This window comes from Martes martes, assembly GCF_963455335.1.
Source record: "Martes martes genome assembly, chromosome: 7".
Lineage (NCBI taxonomy): Eukaryota > Metazoa > Chordata > Mammalia > Carnivora > Mustelidae > Martes > Martes martes.
Window position 1 is genome coordinate 140,002,884 of NC_137894.1, and position 22,546 is coordinate 140,025,429.

The following is a 22,546-nucleotide window of genomic DNA, read 5'->3' on the forward strand; positions in this document are numbered from 1 at the left end:
CCCCCACCGGGGATGCTGCCTAAGCACACAGCGCGTCCCGTGAGTGGGGGGAGCAGAGGGGCTGTGGCCTGGGCTGGCGGGGAAGGCGGCCTGCTGGGCTGGGCCCTTGGCTGCTGCTGGGAAGCACATTGTGCGGGTGTGGAAACCAACACTGAACTCAATGCAGGGCCCGGAAACCCCCGAGAAAGCAGCCCCAGGGAGACTGCGGCCCGGAGCACCCAGGGCAGGGCCAGGCTGCTCTCCCTGAGGCCCAGAAGGGGGAGGCCTGGCCGGGCGTGGGGAGCTCTCCAGGCTGCACTCTGTGCCCGCTGTGGCCAGACGTGGTCTCGGGCTCTGGGACACAGAGCACAGCCAGGCCGTGGGAACCAAATGCAGCCAAACCAGTTCTGGGCGCCAGGCTGGGGGCGGGGGGGGGGGGGGGGTGGGCGGGCAGTGAGAGTCAGGTCCTCAGCAGGGGAGCGAGGGTGCGGGGCGGCGGGCCGCCAGCAGGTCTCACAGACGGTCCTCAGCCAGCTTGCACACCCGCTTCACCCGGGCGTAGGGCCCCAGGGAGTCCTCGAGCACAAAATCCCAGAGCACCTTCACCCACGAGTGGTGCTGCGGCAGGTGGTCGTAGTACTCGGGGGCGATCTTCCGCACCTGCAGGGAGGGCGAGCGGGGTCAGACGCTGGGGCTGGGGCACGCTTCCCAGCCGCGCACACACGTGAACACACGGGCATGCACATACACACACACTCACACACAGGGATGGCCTCCCAGGGGACCCATGTCCGGCACAGCCAGACTGCTCAGCGCCGCCTGACGCGGGGTGCCGCCGGCCTGGGACACAGCAGGCTCGGAGCCCCTGCCCTCCCCCCTCTGCAGTCCGTGCCAAGTTTCTGATCCAGGAGCTCCAGGTGGGCCCAGCTTCCGTGCCCCCAAGCAGCCCAGCCTGGCTTGAATTCTGCTGAGCCACAGTCCTGGCCACGCGCCTCCAGCCAGTGTCCCCTGCCCCCCCTCCCCGCCCTGCCCCTCTGGCCTCAGCAGACACCAGGCTCCCACCCCGCCGCCCTCCTCCCAGTCTCAGTGCTTCCCATTTCCTTCCCCAAACGGGTATCATGCACACCTCTCCCTCTCCCTCTAGCCTTCTACCCACTCTGCACCCACACCCTCAGCCCACCTCCTCCAGGAAGCACTCCCAGCCTCAGTGCCCGCACGGGCACCCCCACCGCCCTTCACTCCCCCCAGGGGAATGCACCCAGGGCTCCCGGCCTGCTTTAGAGGGGAAGATCAGGGCTCGGGAGACCAGACGACCTACTTGAAGCATGAGCAGGGAACCCTGACTTTGCCTGGGGGAAGCAAAGAAAGGCTCACAGCTAAGAGCACGTGCTTCCGTGACCGCCTGGGGTCCAGGTTCTGGCTCTGCTACTTCCGAGGCAGGGCCGTCCCCGCCCGAGCCTCTGCCTTGTCTGTGAAACGTGGACAACAGGGAACAAGGACGCCCGCTGCACGGGCCTGGGGCGAGGCTGAGACAGCGCCCAGCACACAGTGGGACCACAGGAGCTTCGGCAGGAGATGCAGGGGACGCGAGGAGGGCAGGGGGCCACACAGCCAGGTCGGACTCCTGAGTCACATGGCGCGGACAGGTGCTCACACACAAACACGTGTGCCACGCAGCACACTCAGACACACACGCAAGCACCTGCCCACAGGCGTGCACACCCGGACGGCACTCACGCCCGCAGAACACGTGCACAACGGGCAAACACACACGGACTCCAACGCTCTGACACCCTCCCCACGCACCCCGTCTCGGGTCACCCCCGCTCTAACCCACCAGCCCACCGGCCCCCAGCCAGAACTCCCCCTCCTCTTCCTCCCTCTCCCTCCTCCAGAAACTCCCCAAACCTGGGGGGGGCTCCAGCTCAGGCCCAGCCCTGGGGTCCACGAAGTGCCAGGCCCACCCTGTCCTCTCTATGCCACGAAGGGGCCCTGGAGGGTCACCGGCAGTGACCAGAAATGAGCAGGGACAGGGGAGGTGGGAGCCAGGAATGCAGTACAGCTAGGCCACCCTGTCGTAAGGAAGGGGCAGGGGACGCACAGAGAGGACAAGGGGCTGGCCCAACGGTGTCCAGCCTGGGTTCAAACGGGTTTTCATTCCCCCACGAGCCCCTGCCCTCCCAGAAGCGCCCCCCATTCTACAGCCACGCCCCACCTATCCTGGGGGGCCTCTCGCGTCGCCCCAGGAACCACGACCGAGAATGCAGCCAGACAGCGATCCGCAGCCCGAGCGCGCCCGGCAGCACCGCCCCCCGCGGCCCCCCGCGGCCCCCCGCCGTGTGCCACGCACCAGGGGCAGGTTGCAGCCCGGGATGCTGGGGAAGTCGTGGTGCTCCATGTGGTAGCCCACGTTGAAGGTGATGCAGTTGAGCGGCCCGTAGTAGGAGTAGGTCTCGTGGCCCTTGAGGAACATGTAGTGCTCGGCCACGAAGTGGCCGGAGATGGGGTGCAGGCCGAGCCCCAGCAGGGAGCTGGCCAGCAGGTAGACCACGGGCTTGAGCCCCCACAGGGCGAAGAGGGCGGCGTCGGCGGCCAGCTGCACCAGGGCGTTGAGCACCTCCATGCGGGTCAGGGCCTTGGGGTGCACGCACAGCGGCCGCAGCGAGTAGAAGAAGGGCTGCAGCGCCAGCCACAGCAGCTTGCGGGCCGGCGTGCAGAAGAGCCAGCCCTCCAGGCGCGTGGGCACGTCCACGTCCAGCCCGTCGCCGCCCAGGTAGCGGTGGTGGTCCACGTGGTACTTCTTGAAGGACGCGGCGTAGGGCACGCCCACGGGCAGGTTGGCGAAGACGGCCAGCCAGCGGTTGTGCGCCGCGCGGCCCGGCCCGAAGGCCGCGTTGTGCGACAGGTCGTGGATGGCCAGCGTCAGCGAGTGGTTCACGCAGCCGCCGAAGGCGTAGGCCCAGAAGAGCAGCCAGCGCCACGCCAGGCCCCGCACCAGGCGGCAGGCCAGCAGCTGCACCAGCACCAGCGCCAGCACCGTCCACTTGAGGCGGGGGTCCGGCCGCATCAGGGCCTTGATGGCCGGGTACTTGGCTGCGGGGAGAACGGAGGAGAGGAGGTCACGGCGAGGGCCGCGCGCCGGCCTCCTGGGCCTTCCCCTCCCCCCCTTAACCCACTGAGCCCCAGGCAGTGACACGGGGCCCCTCCAAACCCCAGCCTGCAGACGTCTGGGGATCCCTGGAGCCGCAGAGCCAGGCACACCGGCCTCCCTACCACCTGGGGGCTCAGGGGAGACTCCCCAGAGCAGGGAAGGGATCTTTGCCACCGGCCTAAAGAGCGAGCAGATGTCACAAGTCACAGCAACATGATGCCCAAAATCCAAGCATCGGCCGAGAGCTGCAGGCCGGTGTGCGGTGGTACCAGGGGCTTCCAGCCCGAGGGACGGGGTGCGTGGGGCGCCCCGACGCACCAGGAACCTTGGAAGGCACAGGGCTGGCCAGGGGCGGGGACACGGAGGCCTCTGGCTCTGGCTGCGGTGTTTCAGTTCTTAAACAAGATCTAAGGAAACACGATAAAACGCTGAATTCATTTATTTTGGGGTGGAGGGTGCTCGTTACAGAGTCTTTTGTACTTTTCTGTAGTTTGTTCTACAGGAAAGAAAAAGACAATGATGGTGGGAGTGGGCTGAGCAGGGGAGGGCCCTAGGCCAGAAAGCAGCCAGGCCCTGGCAGGGGTGCTCCTGGGGCAAGACAGCTCTGCCTTCCAGAAACTTCCCCGGCTGCTCGGTGGGAGGGGGTACGGAGTCTGGTGCTGTGTCCAGGGGTGGGGATGCACAGGGCCAAGGGGTCATCCCACGCTCAGGTTGACAAGACGCTCCCAGGTCTGCTCGGTGCCCTGGTTCCCAGGCCCTGGGACGCAGAGCAGCGCTCTGATGCATGGATATGGAAACCGAGGCCCGTGTCAGCAGGGCTTATCCCGGGCACCCTCAGGAAAGACAGTGCTGGGCTCCAGTGTCTTCAGCCCTCCTGCCCACAGAGCAGCTGGGCAACCTCAGGCTCACCCTCCCCGGGCTGGTCCACAGACAGGACCCGGAACCAGCCAGGCCCAGGACAAATCCTGCCCAGCCCTGTCCTCCAACTGACCCAGGAAGTTGCTTCCCCTTTGTGCCTGGAAGGGAAGGATGTGACAGCTCCACTCAACAGCCCCAAGTCCCCAAAGCCAGGCCCCTCCACCCCCGTCACAGCCCACAGGCCTTTCTGAGAGCCATCCAGCAATGGAACAGGCTGCTTCCGAAGTAGTGAGCTGCCTGTCCCCGGGAGTGTGCGAGCGAAACACACGATGGGAGCAAAGGAGTCTGCTCCAGTCAGAAGGGAGACTCCGGCTCAGAATCCTCCTGCCTGAGCCGCCTCCCCACAAGCCCCTCGTGGGGTCCCTCGGTCTTCTGGGCGCCCCGGGCTCCATTCCCGCCCTCTCTGGGCCTCAGTGTCCCGGTGTGGGATGGCAGGGGCGTGATGTGCGTGCTCCACAGGGTGTCTGTCCCCACAGAAAGACCCTGGCTCCGTGACGGCAAACAGCCGGCATCTGCTGGACATGCTGCGGGGAGCCGGGGTCCTCCTCTGCCCAGAAGCCAACGGCATGCCCCGGGCAGCACCCATCCCCAGGCCCCCACCGAGCCTTCAACTCGTCACCCAAACCGCGGTGTGGGCTCTGACGCGGGAGCAGTGCTTTCCACGGCCCCGAGGACAGCCCTCGAGGGGCCAAGGTGGGCTGTGAACCCCACCGTGGACAGAGCCAGACCCCTGCCCCACCCCCGAGGCTCCCCCTGCGCACAGAGGACCCCTCCAGCGGGGGGCAGCGCCGGCCCCCAGGGCCTCCAAGCTGCAGGAGGCCACGGGCCCCTTCGATCCCGGGTGCTCGCTCCCTGAGGCTGGGCCAAGGACTCTGCCTGGATGGTCGCAGCGCAGGTGTCGACGCAGGACTTCAGAAAACGCACGCCAGCCCAGGGACGGGTGACCACCTCAGCCCCACTCAACGGCCGCACAGGACCCAGGGTCGCAGGCGGCTGGGAGAGGGCAGTGTTCCGGGCGGGTTCAAATCCTCACGGTGGATGAGCGTTTAATAACCGGCACACAAAGATTTCCTACCACTCAGGGGCGAAGACACACCACCCAACAGACAGCGGGCGAAGGACCTGAACAGGCACGTCTCCAGACAGGTGCCACCAGCCAAGGAGCCCAGACAGCTGCTGCACGTGGGCAGTCACCGGAAACGCAAACCAAAACCACAGGAGGTCCCGCCTCACCCGGCCCCCCAGGAGGGCCAGAGTCAAAACCAGACAAGGGCAGGTGGCCGCAAGGATGGGGCGCGCCGGGAGCCCGCGTTCCGAGGCTGCTGGTGGGGAAAACGAACCGGCAGCTGCTCGAAAACTTGAATGGAGGATTACCGTATGGCCCAGCAAGCTCACCTCTACACACACCCCACAGACCTTTTTATTATTTTTTTTTAAGATTTTGTTTATTCATTTAACAGAGAGAGAGCGAGCAAGCACACGAGCAGGGGGAGAGGCAGAGGGAGAGGGAGAAGCAGATCCCCCGCTGAGCAGGGAGCCAGACACGGGTTTGATCCCAGGACCCCCAGATCACGACCTGAGCTGAAGGCAGACACTTAACCGAGTGAGATACCCAGGGGCCCCCCATTCCCACCATTTCACGCAGGAGGAAATGAAAACCCAAAGAGGGGCGCCTGGGTGGCTCAGTCGTTAAGCCTCGCCCTTCGGCTCAGGTCACGATCCCAGCGTCCTGGGATCGAGTCCCGCATCGGGCTCCCACTCGGCGGGAAGCCTGCTTCTCCCTCTCCCTCTGCCTCTCCCCCTGCCCACGCTCTCTCTGTATCTTTCAGTCTCAAATGAATAAATAAAATCTTTTAAAAAAAGAAAGAAAAAGGCAGAAAGTGGGGCGCCTGGGGGGCTCAGCGGGGTAAAGCCTCTGCCTTCGGCTCGGGTCATGATCTCAGGGTCCTGGGATCGAGCCCCGCATCGGGCTCTCTGCTCAGCGGGGAGCCTGTTTCCCCCACTCTCTCTGCCTGCCTCTCTGCCTGCTTGTGATCTCTGTCAAATAAATAAATAAAATCTTTAAAAAAAAAAAAAAGGCAGAAAGTGCTGACCCAGGCTGCACGTGGATGAGCCTCGAACGCATGAGGCCAAGTGAAAGCCGCCAGCCGCTGGGGCCCCGAACTGTAGGACTAGGACGAACGAGGGGGGAGAACAGGCAGTTCCTAGGCAGGAAAGGAGGGGTCAGCAGGGGCCAGGAGGGGGCGGAGGGGGAAGAGGGAAGGGGGGCCCGGAACGGGTCTGTGCGGCTCCGTAAGGCGGATGTGGCACGCCACCGTGAGTGCCACGGAATCAGACACGCCAGCGTGGTTGGTTCCCACAGCAAACTGCTGGTTCTGTGTATTTTGCCTCAGTTTGGAAAAAGGTGAAGAGAAACTGGCCGCTCAGGGCCGGTGAGCTCGGCGGCAGGGCTGTGCCGGCACTGCCCGCTGGGTCACGGGCAGGGCCGACGGATAAGGCCCGGCGGGGCTCGGCTAGCCGGCCCGGGCAGGCACGAACGGTGGCCTGCCTGCAGGGTGACCGCCGGGGCACGCTGGGGACACCAGCCCCGCCGAGGCTGGCAGCTGTGTCGTCGGGGCACGGGGACTGCAAGGGGACAGAACGCTGGGCTGATGAATAGCTCACCCCGCCCGGGGGGCCGCCCACACTGGGCTCATAGCCTCTGGCCTCCTGCCTGCGCCGCGGGAGGGTACCCGGCTGCTGTCAAGGTCAAGGCCCCTAGGGCTGCCTGGCGCCCTGCAGGCAGAGTAAGACTCGGGGTGGCCAGTGCCACCTTAAGCCAGGAGACCCCATTCACAAGCTGGAGACAGAGACCACTGGCAATGTGGGGGGAGGGGGATGGGGAGGTCAGTCATGGCCCCAAAGATAGCCGCGTCCCAATCCCAGATGCTGAGGAGGTTCCAGTCCCCGGCATAAGGACAAGGTCGCACAGGGCATCAGACGCCAGCCACTGACCTTACGACAGGAGGGTGACCCGGACCGTACAGGTGGCCCAGGATCATCCCAGGGCCCTCCCTCCCAGGGCAAGCGCAGGCAGGAGAGGGGGTCCCCCGGGGACAGGGAAGGACCCCCATCGCCCCTGCTGGTCACGAAGGCGGAGGAAGAGGGGAGCTGTGAGCTCAGGAGCACAGGTGCCTGGAAAGGGCTCCTCCCCGGAGCGCCCTGGGGCGTTGCTCTATGACACATGACTTCAGCCCAATGAGACCCACATCAGGCTTCCGCCCCCCCAGAACTGCTAGAGAACATGTGTGTGCTCTCTGATGGCCCCCCAACTTGTGGTTACCTGTCACTGGGGCCCAGGGAGACGGAGGGCACCCAGATCAGAAAGGAGGAAACAGTGAGCACTCCAGCAGCTGGGCCCGTTACAGGGTCCACTCCTCTGCAGCCCTGGTCCACCCTGGCACCTGGCGCCGGAGGGCCCAGGGAGACTCACGCTCCGCCTGCCCCCCACCCCCACCCCAAGGGCGCCCCCCCCAGCCCGCCAGTCCCCGCCAAGGGGGATGAGCCAGCACCACACATGCCCTCTGTCATCCCACCCGGTGGGATGAGAGACAAAAGGACCCTAAGCCTGGGAGCCAGGAGGGGACTGAAGGGGCAGGCCTCATCCCAGCTTGCTCCCCTCCCAAAAGGTGGTTAGAGGAAGAGGGACACTTCACAAAGTAGGCCTGGACTGCCTGGGAAGAGAGGCACTTCGGGGCAGGGGGGCACTAGGGCTGGGGGCCCGGGACGGGGGAATCCAGCAGCCTCAGTGAGGGGGGTGAGACGGCAGCGGGAGAAAGCACGCCTTCCCGAAGGCCAGGGTGCCGAGAAGTGCGGGCCGCCTCAGCCAGCAGCAACCGCTCGCCCACAGCCCAGGGCCAGGGCAACCGCGCGCAGAGCCCCCCGCGCCCGGTGCACAGCTGGCTGTCGGGGCGGGACCGCAGGCCACAGGGCTCCACCAGCCTCCACCCCCCTCACCCGGTCAACCAGGAGCCGGGCCCTCGAGGCCTCCCGAGGCACACCTAGGAGGCCCAGGGAGCTGGAGGCCAGCAGCTTCTCTCTCAGGCCGGTTCCCACGCAAGCCCTTGGAGGGAGGCCAAGCCTGGGGCGGGAGGGCAGGGCAGGGCAGGGCAGGCCACACCTGTAGCAGGTAAGCAGCCTGGCATGCTCTGAGGCAGTGGGACCCCGGCTCGGGCACCGAAGCCAGCACACAGGCCACTCCTGTGCTCCGCAGGAGCGGCTCTGACCTTGGACAGTGGGCCCCAGACGCCCCATCTGTCCAACAAAGACAGTAATCCCGCCGGTGGGGAGCTAGGGCGCACACCCCCGCGGTCCCACCTTCAGGGAGCCTGGTGCCCCTTCCTCCTTTTCCTAACAGCTTCCCAAAAACTCGGGTGGCCCCACTGCCTCCCAGCCTTGTCCCCACACCTGAGATAGGGACAACACTCCGGCCCGCCCACCGGGGCAATGTCGCAGCAGGGATGGTGGCTCCGAGCCCTGCGAGCTCTCTCACTGTTATTAAATGCAGTTTTCTGAGCCAAGAGTAACAAGGTTCCAACTTCTGATCTTGGGGCCTGGGCGCTACTCCTGCAGGCTGACCTGGCCCGGCTTGTTCGGACCGACTCCCAGGCCGCAAGGGCCACTGGGCCCAGCCATCCTGCTGGAAGCCACGACAGATGGGGCCGACGTCCCAGCAGGACTCCAGGCCGCACAGGGGCGATCCCTACAAGGGGCCACGCGGCTACGGCCCGGACCGCAGTGCAGGGAGGAGCCCAGCAGACAGGAAGGCAGGGCCCCCGGGCCTTGGCTGGAAGGGCCTGTGTGCGCCCAGGGAGCTGGGAGTGCGGCGGATTCCGGACCCGGCACCGGCTCACAGGCCCCGCTGCGGAGGGAACAGGAGCCGCCCGCGGCCAGGGACGCCCTGCAACCCTCCCACCCCTACTGCCGGGCGGGCCAGGCGGCCCATTCCCCAACTATCTTGATGTTAATGCCTTGCTAGAGGGGAAAAACCACCTTCACCGGACAATGGCGAGGCCTCCGGTATCTGGCAGGTCCTCTTTAGCATATGAAAGTTCTTTTGAGGGACGCCTGGGTGGCTCAGTTGGTTAAGCCGCTGCCTTCTGTACCCCATAGGGCTCCCTGCTCGACAAGGAGCCTGCTTCTCTCTCCTCCTCTGCCTGCTTGTGTGTGCTCCCTCACTCTCTCTCTCCCTGACAAATAAATAAATAAAATCTAAAAAAAAAAAAAGAAATAAGTTCTTTTGACACCTCCCTTTCCTTCCCTCCCCCAACCCCACAGTATAACCCGCCACCCCCACAACCCTCGGCCAGCAGCTCTTTCTGCCCACGGACCCCGCCCCGCGCTTGAACAAACCTCCATTTTGCACCAAAGACGTCTCAAGAATTCCTTCTTGGTCCTCGGCTCCAGACTCCACCCCACTGAACACCCCAGGCCTTCCACTGGGACCCCAGGGAGGCCCCGTCTTAGGAGCGGGGCTGCTCCAGACCTGCCTGCCAGAAAGTCAGTCCTCACTCAAGGGCAACAGTGAATCCCGACTTCTCAAGCCCAGAGCTTCCTGGGGAGCGGGGGGACCTGGGGGAGGTCCCACAGGAGATGCTCTGGGGACCCCCGGCCACTCAGACCAGAGGTGGAGCTCACGGGGCGCCGGAGGGACTGGGTGACTGCAGCCATGGGCTTCAGGTCTCTCTCCCGGGGTCAGAGAGGGTCAAGGGCAGGAAGACAAGACAGGTGCCCCATCGGACCTATAGCACGGTCATGAGGGCCCCAACAGGAGCCACGTTGGCACAACCTGGGGCGAGACGGCAGTGAGGCAAGGAGTTGAGGGGGGGGAGGGTGCGTGCGGGAAGCGGGGAGGACGGGAGGTCTAGCCGGGGGGGCAAGGGATGTCAGGAGGCCAGGACAGAGATGCTGGGGCAGTGGTCACGGAACGGGCAAGGGGTGCTGGCCCGATAAAAGCCGGGGGTGGGGGCTGGGGGGCTGGGCCTCTTCCAGGGGCCCAGGAAAGGAGGACCAGAAGAGGGGGAGAGCCCTGAGGCCGCACAGCGTTGGGTTCCATCCTCTCTGGGGGATGCCCGAAGAGGAGGAACAGAAGCACATAACCCCCCCAACCCCAACGGCCCCACGGAGGAGCCCTGGCCCTGAGCTGGACACCCAAGCCTGGCCAGCCTGCCGGGCACGCCCAGGCCCCGGCTCAGAGACAGCAGGATGGACGGGGACACGCAAGCTTCGAGAGCTCGCTACACAGGGGGGAAGCACAGACGGCCACCCAGGAGGAGACAGACCGACCCATGAACCATGCAAATCTCTGCGGCCCGCTCGGGCGTGGCCCAAGGCAACTGGGCACCTGGCCATGAACAACAGCCATTGTTAGAAGTCGCACTGACTGGGCCTGACCGGGCCTGACACGGAAAGGAGGGTCTGAGGCCCAGGGAAGCTTGGTGAAGCGTCCCACAGAGCAGGGTGAGGCCCATACTGCCAAGACTTGGCCTTGGGACCCCCAGCTCCAGGCGCCCCCAGCAGGATGCCCGCTGGGGCCCAGGCGAGGGCTGGCACACCAGCAGGTGCAGGGAACCGGAAACATTCAGCTGCCCGGGAGCGGGCCATCCCCCCACTGCGGAGACAGGGAGACGGGGTTTCCACTGCAAGGTGAAACTACGTGCCTCGCTTCCAAAGCACCCCCAGCCCCCCACCCCCCCAGAAAGGGGGGAACAGCGTTCTGCAGGGATGCCGGGCCGGCACGGGACCTGTGTCCTGGGGCTGAGATGTGTGGTCGCCAGGACAAAGCAGCCAGAGAAAATGCTGGGTCCCAGGTCAGACCTGCCTGCAGCCCGGCTCACCCCCACTGCAGGGCGTCCTTGGGCAGCCCCTGTCCCTCTCTGGGCCTGCTTCGCACTCTCCCTCTTGAAGGTGCTGGCTCTGACCGGTGAGAAGCAGCTTGCTACCAGCAAAGTGACTTCTAGGTGACTTCTAGGCATCACAAGGACCCACACACACAATAGACTTGTTCACAGAACCCAGAGAGCAGGGCGGGAGGGTGGGCCTGTTGGGCCCCGAGGGCCCCCACACCAGTCTCCGGGAACGGCCTTACCACACATACTGGCTCATCCCCCAACTTCTCCCGACAGAGCCGTCAGGGGCAGGGGAGGCGGAAGCAGGCAGCTGCCCGGGGAGGCTGCTGGGCCCTTGCCCTCCAGAGGCAGCCAGGGAGGTCCCAAGGCTCCAGGGTCTTCCTCCCAGATGCAGGCCTCCCGCCTGCCCCCTGCTGACCGCTGGCCTCTGGGAAGGGCCCCAGGAACACAAGCGGCTTCTTCCTGCCAACACTCCGGACCCATCCCCGTGCCCAGGCCTGGCACCACTGGACCACACACTCCTACCACCTCCCCGAAGAGGCCAAGCGCCACGGTGTGACAGTCCCAATGGCTATGGGGGAGGTCCTTGTCATTGCCACTCATCAGCTAAGTATTCCCAAGTCTAGAACATTCCATGGCACACAGCAGCTCACTGCTGACCACCTGCTTCCCAGCCAGGGGCTCCAGCTCTGTCCCTCCCATCCTCCACCGGCTGTTGAGTAACTTGGCAACTCCCCCAAACCCTCTTAATCCCCTCCTTCCTAAAGGGCTTCCCTGCAGCCCCGCCCAGCTCCCTGGCCTCCCCCCTGCCGGTCTCCCTCCTGCCCCTCTCCGGCCCATCTCCCTCCTCCCGCTCCCTTTTGGAGCCGGGAGGAACACAGTCAGTGTGGGAGGCACCCTGGGGACCTGGTTCCAGGCAGAACGTGTGGAAAGTGGCCCCAAGCACCTTCAGGAGCCACCAGGCCCGGCCCCTCACCAGCCTCTCCCTAAATCTGCCTTTTTCTTTTTTTAAGATTTTTATGTATTTATTTGACAGACAAAGATCACAAGTAGACAGGGAGGGGGACGGGGGTGGGGGGGGGAAGCAGGCTCCCCGCAGAGCAGAGAGCCCGATGCCAGACTCGATCCCAACCTGAGCCGAAGGCAGAAGCTTTAACCCACTGAGCCACCCAGGCGCCCCTAAATCTGCTTTTTGTTCAGTGACAAACCTTCGCTGAAAGTCTCTGGCAGCGAGATGGCAGGGGTTCCCCGGCAGCATGGGGGTGGGGTGCGGCTCTCACAGGGGCATCCCGGGAGATGGACGGGGACACACACACACACACACACACACACACACACACACGTGAGCACACGCACATCTGACATCAGAGCCCAAGGACGGTGTGAGAACCTGGGGGGCAACGGCACGTGCTCACAAGGGACCCGCCAGGTGAGGAAAATACTCCCCAACTGGATTATGCAACTTCACTAAACTCACTGGCGTGTGGTTTTATGGTATGTAAACTGGGCCTCATAAAAGCTGGTACATATTAACGGAACGAGGGGAAAGGTAGGCCAGGGAAGGACGGGACATGCAGGGTCGTGCAGAGGCTGGGATCCGAGCATCACGTGGCAGGGACAGTAGCTCTCTTCAGGGGCCGGGGACAGAAGAGGATGGACAGGAGGGCTGCCTGTCCCCCAGACCGGCTCCCCGGGCAAGTGACTTACCCCCCAGAGAGCATCAATGTCTGGAAAGCAGACAGGAAAAAGAAAAGGCGGGCGCCTGGGTGGTCCAGTCGGTGGCGTGGCGCGGTCTCTCTGCTCAGTGGGGAGCCTGCTTCCCACCCCCCACCGCCCCCCGCCTGCCTCTCTGCCTACTTGTGATTTCTATCAATTTTTATCAATGGATAAAATCTCTAAAAAAAAAAAAAAGAAGAAAAAGAAGAAACAAAAGGCAAAGATGCTCGTTACGGTGCCAAGCACAGGGCCACGGGAAGTCACACACAAACCCTTACCCACCGGGGAACAAGGACGAGGGCTGCTCGGGTGGAGAAAGGAGCTGGGACAGGAGAGTAAAGTTCCCGGGGGAAGACAGTGAGATCAACCAAGGGTCCTCGCCTCACCAACCCGCCCAGAAATGCGGGTGCTGCTGGGTTGTCTCCCAGCTCCCCGGCCGGAGGGGGTGAGCCCAGGAGGGAAAGAGCCAGAGCGTGGCAGGTCGCAGTCAGCGCTGGAGGGAGGAACCCAGGACCTCCTGGCAGCCTCTGCACAAGCGCCTGTCACAGGCCTGTGTCTGGGGAGCCCCGCGGGCCAGGCCAAGGGGCCAGGCCGAGGGAACGGTGGTGGTGGAGCAGGGCCCGCCCGGGCATCGGGAGCCCCCAGCGCGGGAGGATGAAGGCCGTCGGCCACAGTCGTCGGCCGTTACCGAAGAGGCCGGGGCCAGGAGGTGAAGGCACTTTGCAGGAGGGTGAGGGAGGACAGTGGGGCAGCGCCGGGACGCGAGGGGAGGCGTGCAGGTCACCCCACGGCAATCCTCCCTTCCCAAATCCCTGCCCAGCAATGCGTGCTGCCAGCTGGAAATCGGCCACGATAGAGATATTTGCAGAAACTGCCAAGTGCCAATTTGCAAATCAGGAGTTTTTTGTTCCCTCCAGAGAGTACCAGCATAATACCAGGCATGTGTAGTGTGTGTGTGTGTGTGTGTGTGTGTGTGTCTGTCTGTGTATGTGTCTGTGTGTGTGTGTCTGTGTGTGTGTAATTTTTTGTTCCCTCCAGAGAGTACCAGCATAATACCAGGCGTGTGCAGTGTGTGTGTATGCATGTGTGTGTGTCTGTCTGTGTATGTGTCTGTGTGTGTCTGTGTGTAGTTTTTTGTTCCCTCCAGAGAGTACCAGCATAATACCGTGTGTGTGCGTGTGTGAATGCGTGTGTCTGTCTGTGTATGTGTCTGTGTGTGTGTCTGTGTGTCTGTAATTTTTTGTTCCCTCCAGAGAGTACCGGCATAATACCAGGCGTGTGTTGTGTGTGTGTGTGTGTGTATGTCTGTGTCTGTGTGTGTGTATGGTGTCGTGTCGTGTTTCTGAGAAAAGGCCATTTAGGCTGAGACCTGAGGGACATATTATGAGTTTGGTTCATGAAGAACAGGGGGAAAGAATTCAAGCACAGGGAACAGCATTTGCAAAACCCGTAAGGGAAACGGCAAAGGGGGTGCATTCCACGAAAGTCAGAGAACAAGTCAAGAGGAAGGGCAAAGGCCAGGGATGGGCTGCCCCACAGGCCAGGGCAGAGGTGGTTTTTTCAGAAAGGGAAGCCCTTGGACGATTTCAGGGGAGGATATCCCCAGGCCAAGGAGGGTCCAGGTGTCAGCCCTGAGTGATCACCAACGGTCTGCGCGGCTCTGCGTCCCTGTACCCTGCCTGCCACTCCCCCCTGCCCACACCACTTAGGGCGACAGCACACCTCCCTTTTCTTGGAGAGCCATTCCTCTCCCACAGAACAGCCCTGACTATGTGGTACTGGGGACTTGCCCATCACAGCGCCCTGCCCACTGCCCCGCCGCACCACTCACAGCTCCAGCCCGAGGTCGGAGGCTCAAGGGGCGGGGGGAGAGAGTGAGCTCACTCTCTTCCTTGGAATCTCAGAGTTGGGTGGACGCAAGCCCCCCCCCCCCCCCGCCCCGGCAGGGGAGGAGGCCCAGATGCCCTCTGGGGCAGGGGCAGGGAGAGAAAGCAGCCAGCAGCCCCGTGGTTGGGTGGGGAGCGATCGCGAATTCCCCCCGAGGGCTTCAGCCTGGTTCCGTTCTGGATTTTCCCGCCCAGGCCCCGAGAGAGCCCCAGCAGGGGCCTCTCCTACCCAAATAACCCAACAATTGCCAAGAGTCTTACTTCCTTGTTTCCTCTTTTGTTTTCCTTTGATTATTTGAATTTGTGTGTGTTTGGTTTTGTTTTGTTTTACTAAGCCTGCGCCCTGTTTTTGTAAGAAAAAAAAATCACAAAGCTATTTGTTTTTAAAGACAAACTCAAAGCGTGCTTCATTCCACTGCCCCGCCCGGCTTGGCCTCCGGTCGGCCGTGGGATCCCAGTCCGGCTGGCTCTGTTCCTGCCTTCAAAGTACAGGGAGGCTCAGCAGCGGCCTGAGAGGCGTGGCTCTTAGGGGCTGCGAGGGCCTGCATTTACTCAGGGCACTGTGCCCTGGGGAGCCTGTCCCCATGAAGGCGGGAGCCAGAGAGGAACTTTGGTTCTGCGGGTCCCCCCCCCCGCCCCCTGCAGCGGGTGCCCCGGGTTCTGACTCCCTCCCACATTAGGATCTTTATGGAGCATCCAGTGGGCCCCAGGGGGTGGGCTGGAGCCCTAAAGCAAGTGCACTGCACACCAGCCTGGCCCTGGTGGCTCCAACCAAGCCCCTTCCCCTCTCTGATCCCCACCCCCACTCCACTGCCCCTTCTCTAAAGAGGTACTAGCGGCTACTCAGCTCCTCGCAGAATTTCTCCCGGGCTGGGCACAGCGTAAGCAGCGGAAATGAGAGGTGGAAGGTACTCCCCGTCCTCGGGGAGGGCTCCGGCCTGTCTGCAGAGGTGGTAATTATCATCCGAGCTAACACTGTTCCATTTCTGGCGTGCAAGGCTAAGTACTTAACACTACCTCATTTAATCTGCGCAACTCCGTCAGGAATAACAGCCCTTTTAACTCAACCAAGCCTCTGTTTGCTCATCTGATGACCGACCTGCCCAGGGTCACAAGGCTCAGGAGTGAGGAGTGTGGAGGTGCCAGCCAGGAGATGAGCTCACGGCCATGCTCTAGACCCCCCGAAATCTACTGCCCCTCAGAGATTAAGAACCTTGAGGAATCAGGGAGCCGTCGGGGGGGGGGAGCCCCAGAGGAGTGCCTTCACCCAGCAGAGGCCCAAGGTCAGGAGGACAGTGGTGGCTGGGGGGGGGGGGTCCTTCCTGCAGGAAGTGGGGGAGCGAGCCCTAACAAAATTTCCACGGCATTTTTCACAGAACTTGAACAAATAATTCTAAAACGGCTATGGAACCGCAAAAGACCACGAACAGCCAAAGGAGCCTCAAGAACACAGAACAAAGTCCGAGGTATCACGCTCCTGAATTTCTGACTATACTACAAAGCTGAAGTGATCAAAACAGTTCAGTGAGCATAAAACTAAACACACAGATCAATGGAACAGAATAGAGAGCCCAAAACAACACGCATTTGGTCAAGGGATGGGCCAACGGAGGCGACAGGAACGTGCAAGGGGCAGACAGTCTCTTCGACCAGTGGTGTTGGGGAAACCGCACAGTACACGCACCACGGACACACCCGGACCGCCTTCTTACAGCACGTGCAAAATAGACTCAAAATGGACCGGAGACTTGCATGCAAGACGGGAAACCCGAACACTTTGGGCAACAAGCCCCCTGACTTCAGTCTTGGCGGTGAGTTTTTTGGCTGCCACACCGCAAGTAAAGGCAGCATACGCGAAAACAAAACAAAGGGAGACTCCATCAAAGTAAACACTTTTGCACCATGAAAGTGACAATCAGCACAAAAAGGCAGCCCCCAGAATGGCAGGAAAGACTCTCAAATCACATCCCCAATAAGGAGATGATACCCAAAGCATATGGAGAACTCTTACACCTCAACAGCAAACCAACAGAAATTTGATTAGAAACTTGAATAGAGGGGCGTCTGGGTGGCTCAGTGGGTTAAGCTTCTGCCTTTGGCACAGGTCATGATCCTAGAGTTCTGGGATCGGGCCCCACATGGGCTCTCTGCTCAGCGGGGAGCCTGCTTCCTCCTCTCTCTCTCTCTGCCTGCCTCTCTGCCTACTTGTGATCTCTATCCGTCAAATAAATTCTTTAAAAAAAAAAAAAAAACTTGAATAGACATTTTTCCATGGAAGAGACACACAAATGACCAACAGGCACACGGCAAGAATGCTCAGCACCTGTCATCCTCAGGGACATGCAGATGGAAACGACCAGGTGGTCACACCTGACACCTGTCAGAATGGCCAAAACCCACAACGTAAGAAACAGGTGTTGGCAAGGGATGTGGGGAGAGGGGAACCCTCGTGCGCTGTCGGTGGGAATGCAAACGGAGGCAGCCACTCTGGAAAAGGTTGGAGTTTCCTCAAAAAATTAAACTAGAAACTACCCTAGTAGTTCCACAGCCCAGCAGTTCCAGGGCTCGGTGTTCATCCACAGAAAACAAAAACACAAATTCGAAAACATATAGCCTCCCCCCACCCCCCCCGTTCACGGCCCCATTCTGTACAAGAGCCGAGACCCGGACCCAGCCTGAGTGTCCACGAACAGACGAAGGCATGAAGACGATGTGATCCCCCCAAGCCTCGAGGAGGAACGGAGTTCGCAACACCACGGAGGGACCTAACTGAAGAAGTCAGACCAACAAAAGTACCGCATGATTCCACTTACACACGCCACCTGAAGGCAAAACCGAACCACACCCAGACTCAAAAGACAAAACCAACCCAGACTGGCGGTTGCCAGAGCGGGAGGGGTACAGAGGGATGGGTGAAGGGGATCAGAAGTACAAATTAACAGTTACGCGCGAGGGAGGGATGGGAATCCGAGTGCAGCAAGGAGACTGCAGCCCACAAAACTGCACTAACGTTGTACGACGGCCCACGGTGACTAGACTGACACCTGAAACGTACGTAAGGGTGTGTGTCAATCGCGCTTCAATGAAACAAACAAAGAGCCAGTGGGGCCGAGGAAGGAAAAGACAGATGGACAGTCAGACGGACATCTAGGCAGGGCAGGAGCTGTCAAATGCTGGGGAGTGAGGCAAAATGGCCCATTAATGCCAAGTTCACGAGTTCAAAAACCTAACTGGAGGAATCCCCAACCCCCAGTGGAAATGGGAATGAGCTTAAGTGCCCTGGAGGGTCAGCCCTGGAGACCTGGTGCTGTCCGTTCCCCGGCCCGCACCACCTCCTCTCCTCCGAGTCCTCCAGGCTTCCAGGCTTCCCGGCCACCCTGGCCAGAAGCTTCCCCCATTGGTCTCAGGGCCCATGTTTCTCTCTTCAGAGATCCTTTTCTCTACGTCCAGGAGTGCCGAGTAGCACACTGGGCACCTCTTGACATCCCAGATCTCCTTTAAATGTCACACCCTCTCTGCCAAACAGGATGACTGTGCCCATTCTGCAGATTCAGAAAGCTGAGTCCGCAGCCCAGAGGGTCTGGACCCCTCCTCCCGGCAGCTCTGCAGGCCAGGGTTAAGTCTCCCAGCCTTCTCCACCTGGGGCCAGGTGCCCAGTGAGTCCTGTTAAGGAGGTAAGGAGCAGTCTGGGGAGGGGAAGGAAATGGAGCCCTGCCTCAGCAGGGTGTGGCCAAGACACCTGCCCTCTAGGGAGGGGCAGGACCAGGTGATCACCGGGACCCCACTGAGTGCACGGGTGTAGAGAGGACGCTCTACAGGTCAGACCGCAGTACTGCTGCGTTACTGTCCACCTCACCGCAGAAAACCACGGAAGTCACCCACCCACCCAGCGTCTCCAGCCAGGGTAAGCCACAGAAGAGCACAGTCCCGCACTAACCACTGCTGCGTATCTGGGGTCTGAAAGCCTTAGAAGTAACAGGATGGGTATCTCACAGTCTTGGAGTGGGGCGGGACACCAGAGAGAAAACTCTATAAAGAAAAAAAGCCAGGGGCACCTGGGTGGCTCAGTGGGTTAAAGCCTCTGCCTTCGGCTCAGGTCATGATCCCAGGGTCCTGGGATCGAGCCCCGCATCGGGCTCTCTGCTCAGCAGGGAGCCTGCTTCCTCCTCTCTCTCTCTGCCTACTTGTAATCTCTGTCTGTCAAATAAATAAATCTTTTTTTAAAAAGAAAAAAGAAAAAAAGCCAATCTTAAGGGGCTGCCTTCAGCTCAGGTCACGATCCCAGGGGTCCTGGGATCGAGCCCCACAGTCATGCTCCCTGCTCAGCGGGGAGTCTGCTTCTCCCTCTATCCCTCCCCCCTTCCTTGTGCTCTCTCGCCCTCAAATAAATAAAATCTTAAAGGGGGGGAGCCAATCCATTTGAATGCAGTTTAAAAAAAAAAAAAAGAATGAAAAGCTAAGGTCCTGTGAGAGCAAAAGGGAGAAAATATACACAACACGTCAGAAGAGCCGAGTCCTGAGGCACAAGGAGCCCAAACCAACAAGTGACAGACCAACCCAAGAGAACAAAGAAAAAAATTAAAGTGGCCCATTAAACTTTGGAAACAATCATCCCCAAACTGCAAATTAAACATAATAAAATAGCACATGTCGCCTAGTCAATCTGATGAAAAGGTTTGCCAACCCCAGGTGTAGGCGAGGGAGTGTGGAAACCACAGCCCGCCATTTCTTGGGAGGAAGAGTAGCCTGTCCAGGCGGCTCCACACCCGGGGGGCTGTAGGGACGGTTTGGTGGCATCTAATGAAAACCAGGCTGGAGGGGTCCCTGGGTGGCTCAGATGGCTGGGCGTCTGCCTTCAGGGGGCGTCATGATCCTGAGGTCCTGGGATCAGGCCCCACATCAGGCTCCCCACTCAGTGGAGAGTCTGTATCTCCCTGTCTGCCTCTGCCTCTCCTGCACAGTATTTTAAAAAAACAAAAAACCCGCGGAGCCGTGAGCCCAGTTCCCCATAGTCCCCACCAAGGAGACTGCACATCCCCAGCCTCAAAGAAGCCCCTGGCTTGACGGACCACAACTACACTGAATGACAGGGGGAGGGGCCACCACGTATTAAGCTATAAAATACAGGTTTGAAGATACAAAAGGCATTTTTGGCCATAATCTTTTTTTCTTAAGTCGTATCCCTCGTTGCGCGCTGGCTTCCTTCCAGGCGTTCGTCGCGCCCTAACTCCGGGACCGGCTGAGCTCAGCGGGCTCTACCTTCGCGGGCAGGACGGCGCATCCCGCACACGGACGGTCCCCGGGAACGGACCCTTGCCCCGCCCGGTCCCCGCCCCACGACCGGCTCGCGGCGCACCACGGGGACACGGCGGCTGCAGGCGCGCGGATCCGGGCTGGGGTCCTCGGATCCCGGACTCCAGGACGCCGCCCGAGACACGACAGCAGGTTCCAACCCGGGCGGGGGGACCCTCGGGGACCCGGGCCGAGGACCCCTGGGAGGGGGGAAGTGGCGCTCCCACCCTCCCCGAAGCAGGGGCCGAGGAGCGCCCGCTGGAGATCGGGGCCGGCGCCACAGGGACCGCCGGGCTGGGCACTGGCCCGCGCCTCCCGACGGCCCCGCGGGTCTGTCCCCACCCGCGGCAGGGGCCGGGCCGCGCTCACCGAGCATCTCTTTGCGGCGCTGCGTGTGCGGCTGGTCGGTGTAGACCCACTCGAAGTCGGTGCGGCCCGCGCGGTTGCCCATGCTGGGGCCGGGCTCGGAGCGCGTCGCACCACTCGGCTCCCCTCCACCTGTCTGCCCCGCGCGAGCCGCGGGGACCCGAGAGCGGCTCGGGGCGGGGCCGGGGGCGGGGCCTCTCGCGGGGCGGGGCCAGGTGCGCCCCGGGAGGAGCGAGGGGCGGGGCCCGCGGGGCTGGGGCGCGGCCCAGATCTGGGGCGGGTGGCGGCGGCTCCCCAGCCTCGGTCGCCTCGGCTGGACGTGGGACTCTTAGCGCGCCGCCCGCGGGAGTCCCCGGGCCCCAGGTCGTGCGGGGACGGCCCGGTGCGCTCGTTGCCCCCCACCCGGCCTGGCTCGCCCGCGGCCGGTCGTCGGAGCGCCGGTTCTCCCCGCGGCCCAGACGCACGGGCGCACCCGCTGCCCCTGCCTGGGGGACGAGCTGGGTTAGCGCCCACCTGGGGTGGGGATAGGGGCCAGGAGGCTAGAGATTAAACGCCTGTGACAGCGCCGGTAAACAGGAGGTGCTAGGAGAGATTCGCCACGGCGGCAATGCTCCCTTCCCCTACCTGTCCCCTACCCGGCCTTCCCACGCAACGCAGCGGGCAGATGATGGGTCTGTGGCAACCTGAGGGAGGTGAGTCAGCCCCACCCTACCTTCAGGAAAATCGAGGGACACGGGGACACGGAAAAGGCCTATTATGACTCAGTGTGAGACGTGTCATGACCCAGGGAGGGGTAGCCAGGATCCAGCACGGGAGTCTTTTGCACTGGGCTTTGAAGGGTGAGTAGGAGTCATCACCAGCTAGACAAGGGAAAAGCACTGGTGGAGGAGGGAACAGCAGATGCCAAAGGCTCAGAAGCTTAGACGAACCCTGACATTTTTAAAATAGTAAGAGTCCAGGAGTGGGGGCACAGGGCTCCTCATTTTCACCTTTTCAGGGATTCCTCTCACCCCCCTGGAGCTTTGGAGGGTGTGGACAGTTCACCTTTCTACGCCCTGGAGAGCCTGGCCTGTGCTGGGAGAAGCCTGGGTAGCAGACTGGCCTGGCAGCCAGTCTGGGCAGGGAGGTAATAAGGGTGAGTTTTCCTCCAGCCTACTGAAGTCCGTGGCCCAGGGGTGTGGTACGCTTGGCAGGCCTCCCTTAGGCCCAGGCCAGATGCCGTCCCACCCAAGCAGGAGAGTAAAGCAACTGTGTGTGACCCTCGGGTGGTGGCTCAGGTGTGGAGAAATGGGTCGGCAGGAGGCTGGATTCCCAGTCCAATAGAGAAGACCCTCAGAGCCTGGCGTTGCCACCAGCCCTTGAAGCACCCGACAGGGTTACCTGGCCCAGCCTGCACAGCCTCAGAAATAGAGGGGCACCTGGGTGGCTCAGTGGGTTAAGCCTCTGCCTTCAGCTCGGGTCATGATCTCAGGGTCCTGGGATCGAGCCCCGCATCGGGCTCTCTGCTCAGCAGGGAGCCTGCTTTCTTCTCTCTCTCTGCCTGCCTCTCTGCCTACTTGTGATCCCTCTCTGTCAAATAAATAAATAAAATCTTTAAAAAAAAAAAAAAAAGAAATAGAACTCACTGCTCCCCAGGGCAACCTGTTCTATTCCCAGCCAAAGGGACCCTCCCACCAGCTGGCGCTTTACAGGTGAGTAAACCAAGGCTCAGAGCTCAAGAGCGCTTGCCTAACCACGCGAGAATAAGGCAGCAAAGCAGGGAGAGGCCCCTGATCTTCAACTTGAAAAGCCCAGAGGCAGCGTGTCTGCCCCCACGGTGCAGTGAGTGAGATCTGTCTCAGCTCCGCCCTCTGGAATCCCATCCCGCCTGCCAGCTCCCTCCACCCCAGGATGGGGATCAGAAAACTTCATTCACACACTGACCCCAGGACTCAGCCTGTCCAGATGAAACTAGCCCAGTGCCTCCATTTTACAGATGAGGAAACTAAGGCCAAAAGGGGACACGTCAAAGGACATACTAGAGAGACAGGAGGGGAGAACAGGAGTTCAACATACAGGACTCTCAATCCTGTGCCCTGACCAAGAAATTCCCAAGTCCCTGAGGCAGGCCTGAACCAGAGAAACGGAATTCAAGATGGTGGCCTTGATCACAGCACACGTGACTGTCTCTCCACCACGCCCCGGTCCCGGCAATGACAGAGAAGACGTGTTTGTAAGGTGGGGTCCTGGGAGGGATTCTGGACCAGAAACAGGGCATTAGGTTAAAAACTTAGAGAATCTGAATAAAGTATGAGCTTCAGTCAATTATAATGTACCAGTAGTGATTCACTAATTACAACAAATGCACCATA

At 61.5% G+C, this 22,546-nt stretch overlaps 1 protein-coding gene across 1 annotated transcript; it reads right to left on the reverse strand.

The window, feature by feature from the left end:
- Positions 1 to 492: 492 nt before the first annotated feature.
- Positions 493 to 20,308, reverse strand: DEGS2 (delta 4-desaturase, sphingolipid 2; the record flags this gene model as incomplete). Its single annotated transcript, XM_080808976.1, has 3 exons — positions 20,199 to 20,308; positions 2,330 to 3,072; positions 493 to 639 (listed from the first exon to the last, which is right to left on the reverse strand). The coding sequence occupies exons 1-3, from the start codon at positions 20,278 to 20,280 to the stop codon at positions 493 to 495; spliced, it is 972 nt and encodes a 323-aa protein (XP_080665102.1). The 5' UTR covers positions 20,281 to 20,308.
- Positions 20,309 to 22,546: the final 2,238 nt, after the last annotated feature.